This window comes from Octopus bimaculoides, chromosome 21 (assembly GCF_001194135.2).
Source record: "Octopus bimaculoides isolate UCB-OBI-ISO-001 chromosome 21, ASM119413v2, whole genome shotgun sequence".
Lineage (NCBI taxonomy): Eukaryota > Metazoa > Mollusca > Cephalopoda > Octopoda > Octopodidae > Octopus > Octopus bimaculoides.
In genome coordinates this window covers 2,748,907-2,754,580 of record NC_069001.1, presented here as the reverse complement: position 1 = coordinate 2,754,580, position 5,674 = coordinate 2,748,907, and the positions used below count along the sequence as shown (strand labels likewise).

The 5,674-nt window shown below is 40.2% G+C and overlaps 1 protein-coding gene across 1 annotated transcript in view; it reads right to left on the bottom strand.

The window, feature by feature from the left end:
* LOC106873852 (neurogenic locus notch homolog protein 1) overlaps positions 1–5,674 on the bottom strand; it is a 157,319-nt gene that overhangs the window by 110,040 nt on the left and 41,605 nt on the right. Inside the window, exons 3-4 of the mRNA XM_014921403.2 lie at positions 1,722–1,861; positions 80–214 (exon numbers count right to left, since the gene is read on the bottom strand). Coding sequence (XP_014776889.1) covers positions 80–214; positions 1,722–1,861 — 275 coding nt within the window. The remainder of the gene's footprint in view (positions 1–79; positions 215–1,721; positions 1,862–5,674) is intronic.

Genomic DNA, 5,674 nt, shown 5'->3' with positions numbered 1-5,674 from the left:
ATATATATATTCTACTGATTCAGTCAACAACAAATTCAAAAGGACAGCAGAGTGAAATATCATAAAATGAATGACATACCTAAGAATCTTGGTCGGCAAATACATTTATATTCTTTGAGTGAGTTGACATTGATACAAGTTCCACCATTTCTGCAGGGGTTGTTGTAACAAATACTGCTTTTATTTCGCTGCTCACACATGCTGCCATGGAACCCTGTGGAAGAATCGATACAGCTCAGTTAGGTATATACACTAATTTATACATACATACACACAAGCATACATTCAAATGTTAGTTCCCATTTGCTTATCCCTAGAAAATATGAAAAATAGCCACTACTTCATTCAAACTTTGCTTTTATTACATTTATCCAAGCCCCTAAGAATCCCTCTCAACGCATGGCTATGATGTTCTCCTACTCATGATCAAAGATACACATATTGTCATCTAAGGGACGTGTTCAAGTGGCTAAGTTCAAACAAATCTGTGGTATTGAGCAGAGCACTTGCCACAAGGACATTTCTAGTTCAGCAACTCAGTGCTGAATCTGTCTGAAATGTAATGGGAAAAAATCAATTAATTTCAAAACATTAATGTCCAGGTCGCAAAGGGAAAGTTTGAAAGTAATAGTAGTCATTTCCTTTGAGTTCTAGATAGAACCACATAAGAAATAACACTTATCGATCAAAGACAAAAGAAAAAAAAAATTACACTGGGTTATCTGTCTTTAACAGAGTTATCTCTCTTGCACTGTATCCACGACATATATTAGTAAATCTTTTCCCATACTTATTAATCTTGAAATTATTTTTATCAGTGAATTTGAAAACCTGTAACGCAAATAGGATAGAAGTTAAACCTAGAAAACATTAGGCCATTCCTTCTCTCTGTACATGATAAATACGATTTTGACTCGACATAATCTTTCGTTATCTTTATTTGAAGCATACGTAAACGGTCACATTTCAAATCTATCATCTTTTTTTAACTTTCACTTGATTCGGTCATTAGACCTCGGTCAAGATGGGACATTATCTTCAAAAGTTTTTAGCTGAACAAATCGGCTCCAATACTTATAGCTTTTTAAAGTTTATTTAATCTTCTGTTCACTTTTTTGTTTCTGGATATGTTTCGAAAACAAAGGAACAAATTATTATAAAGAAAAATTTACCACCTCTTGAAGTGTATCAGAAACAAATATTTGAAAACGAAATTTTTTTTTTCACTTTATAATTTGGAGTTATCGCCCTTGCATTGGTTACTAACAACGTTAATATTTTTTACTTTTCAGAGACAACTGTAATCGCGCTGTGGCCACATTAGCAATTAGCGTACTCTTTCTCTCATTTGTATTCCAAAAGTCTATACTGCTTTTTTTGTGTATGTGCACGTGTATGAGCGCGCGCCTGCGTAGCTGTCCGCTTCTCTCCAGGAAAAAAAAAAATTTTTTTGCTTAACGGAATGGTTAATTCCAGAGAATCTTTGATTCATAAGATTATTCCCCCTCATCATTTAATATCGGTTTCAACGCACGTGTGTGTGTGTGTGTGTGTGTGTGTGTGTGTGTGTGTGTGTGTGTGTGCTTGAATGACATTGTACGTAATTGTAAATGCGTATGTGCTTGTGTGTAATTGCATTTGTGGGTGTGAACGTGTGATTGTGTGGGTGTACAGATAAAAATATGGAAGAAACTAGGTGCATGACAAGAGTCTATACTCACCGAGTTGGCAGGTACATCGTGGTTTCACCTCACGTACATTCTGGAATATCTCGCATGTCCCATTGTTCATACAATGCTCAGCACTGGGCCGACATGGGTTCAAATGCTGACAGTACTCACCCCGGTAGTCTGTGCTACACCTTTAGAAGAAACAAAAAGGAAAAAAACATATCAGTAACGGTACAACAGTATAGGTGAAGGCTTATGGTTAGGGTACTGAATTCATGATCGATAGGTTGTGTGTTCAATTCCCGGACTGGGTGACATGTTGCGTTTTTGAGCAAAACACTTCATTTCGTGCTGCCCAGCAGGTGGGAGAGAGGCAGAAAAGTCTAGTCAGAGTAGCCAAAGTTCCAGTAAGCTACTTAACGACGGCAGGCGAGGGTATGGGCCCTCCCAGGTTGTACTGGAGGTGCTGGAGAAGGTTCACATGCACAAGACCTGACCAAGAGCAGACCACTGCTAAGCTAGGCTACAATATTAAGGCGCTGGTCACTGCTAGGCTAGGCTACGATATTTAAGGCGGCGAGCTGGCAGAATCATTAGCACGCCAGGCGAAATGCTTAGCAGTATTTCGTCTGTCTTTACGTTCTGAGTTCAAATTCTTTCGAGGTCGACTTTGCCTTTCATTCTTTTGGGGTTGATAAATTAAGTATCAGTTGCGTACTGGGGTCGATCTAATAAACTGGCCCCCTCCGCCAAAATCGGGCTTTGTGCCTAGAGTAGAAAAGAATAGTAGTAGTAGTGGTGGTGGTGGTGGAGGTGAAAGCACACGGCTCAGTGGTTAGAACGTCAGGCTTACAATCATGAGGTAGTGAGTTTGATTCCCGGACAGGACTGCGTGTTGCGTTCTTGAGCAAGACACTTTATTTCACGTTGTTCCAGTTCACTCAGCTGCAGAAATAAGTTGGGACATCACGGGTGCCAAGTTGTATCGACCTTTGCCTTTCCCTTGGATGATATCGGTGGCGTGCAGAGGGGAGTTTGGTATGCATGGGTGACTGCTAGTCTTCCATAAACAACCTTGCCTGGGCTCTTTACCCACCACCACCACCACCACCCTCATCGCACCACCTTCTCCATCATCACATCACATCACCACCACTATCATCATTATCACCATCATGCATGAGTTGCATGGATTGACGGGATCTGTCAGGTTAGACGGTTTGGCAAGTCTGATGAGTCAGAGGGACGCATTGCGCTCAATCGTCTGCTTTGACATGGCTTCTACAGTTTGGATGCCCTTCCTAATACCAAAAAATTCCTGTACAGACCCCTAGGAGTTATATGGACTCTGGTTGAGAACCACTAGATTAGAATATGAAGGAAGGGGCTCAGAACAGTGAGACCCCCAAGTTTCACATGTGGCCACCTATTTAAGGTGAGAAATTCACAGAGAATACATCAAGCAGCGTGATATTTGGTCTGACACTTGACACTGCGAGTTCAAATCCAGCTATGGTCAACTTTGCCTTCTGTCTTTTTAGGGGACAATAAATACGTACCCGTCCAGAGTGGGGAATTGCTTTAAGGGGATTTAAATTAAAATCAACCATCAAAATTTCACATTAATTCATATCTTAAAATATTTAATAATTTATAACAAGAACAAAGATATTTTTTACTTAATTAGTGATTATTTTCAAAATTAATTGAAACAAAGGCAAAATTTCTGGAGGGTTGACATTCAAGGGGGAAAAGAATTTGAAAATCAGATAAAATACAGGTGATGAGAGGAGGAGAAGCAAACGAGTCAGGTGGGTACAAGACAGACAGGTAAGTTAGTGTTGATATATTAAATGAATGGAACATCAAAGAGCTAATTAGAAGTAATTCTGTGGAGACAGAGAGAGCGAGAGGCAGACATCGAGACAGAAACAAGCAGACAGATGGAGGTAGACAGTTAAGTTAATGCTAGTTTATTTAATATAGCCAACATTAAAAACTCGAAATAATTATGTGTAAGAGAGAAAGTAAGAGAGACAGACAGATGGAGGTAGACAGCTAATTTAGCATTATATTATTTAATAAACCAAGCATTAAAAACTATGGAGAGATAAAAAGAAAAAAAGAGAGAGGAACAAAGAGCCAGCAAGTTAAATTGATGTCAGTATATTTAGCACAGGAAGCATAAAAAACTAAACTATTATATATGTTTTTAACAAGCTCACTGGCTAATTGCGACACCAGCACCTGTTCTGGCATTGTTTTTCTATATATCACTGGCAGAGAGTAGAATTGCTGCTATCTCTAGCAGTTGAGTATCCATCCCTGATGAGACCAAGAAAGGTCAAAATCACATGATCTGGTAGTCTCAGCCCTGGAGATGGCAGAGATTTATCTACCCCACCCCCTTAGCAATATAAACAGGCATAACATTTTGCACCAAAAGCCAATATAAGAGTTTCTCTCGTAGCATCTAATGCAGAACAGGACTTATTCTTTGTAAGCTTAGTACTTATTCTATCGGTCTCATTTGCTGAACTGCTAAGTTATGGGGACATAAACACACCAACATCAGTTGTCAAGCAATGGTGGGTGGGGGACAATCACAGACAAACACACACACACACACACACACACACAGGCTTCTATCAGTTTCCGTCTACCAAATCTACTCACTAAGCTTTGGTCAGCCTGAGGCTATAGTGGAAGACACTCGCCCAAGGTGCCACACAGTAGGACTGAACCCGGAACCATGTGGTTGGGAAGCAAGCTTCTTACTACACAGCCACGCCTGTGCCTCTCTCTGTGTGTGCCTATGTATATATGTGTGTGTGTGCGTTTGTATGTTTGTGTCTTTGTGTTTGTTCCCCACCAACACTTGACGACTGGTGTTGGTTTGTTTACGTTCCCGTAACTTAGTGGCTCGGCCATAGAGGTGGATAGAATAAGTATCAGGCTTAAAAAAAAAAAAGAGCAAGTACAGTGGTCAATTTGTTCGATTAAAAGCCATTAAGGTGGTTTTTCCAGCGTGGCCACAGTCCAATGCCAAAACAAGTGAAAGACAGTACGTGTGTGTGTGTGTGTGTGTACACATACCTCTACATATCATATATTATATGATAAGAAAGGAATAAAGAGAAAAGGGGGGGGGATCATAAAAGTGATAGGGAAAGAGAATGAGACAGACATAGAGAGAGAGAGAGAGAGGTCGTACCGGTAGCCAATCAAAATGCAGGCAAGAGCAGGTGCGTTTTTAACAAAAGCATCAACCACGCCACCACCACCGCCACCACCACCACCATTACTATCACTATCATCTTAATCACTTAGTTACTCCCTACTCCCACTCCGACCACAGTATTCACCCTTATTGTCATCCCATTTCACAATAACCACTGTTACCATCAGCGTTACCACCACCACCGCCGCCGCCACCATTAATACTACTACTACGACTGTTATTGCTACTATTTGAATACTAAGGCAAGTTGTGTGGGGGTGGGGTACGGGTAGAGGTAGCTGTTGGTATGTGAAAGGAGGGTGGGTGTGGTGATACAGACAGGTGCAAAACGTTAAAGGTTTCGCTCGGTAACAGAATGTTAAAACTTTGCAAGACTTTGTAAACCAGCTTAACATTCATTCTCTCTATATCCACCCCTCCCCCTCTCTTCTACGTAGAGCTATCTCTTTCGCTCTCTCTCTATAGCTACTGCAGTCTTCCTGTCTCTCTTCCTATCTATCTATTTATCTATCTCGATATATATATATGCTTTATTTAAAAGCAGCAGAAATATAACAAAAGACTGTTACTCGGAGTTTCACGTTCCCGTTCATCTAACAAAACTGTCCGATGAACGGGAACGTGAAACTCCGAGTAACATTCTTTTGTTATATTTCTGCTGCTTTTAAATAAAGCATATTACTCTACCTCTGGTATTTGAGTACTCTTTTTTCTACCTTGTTGCACATTTTATGTGCTTACTCCGGTATATATATATATATAT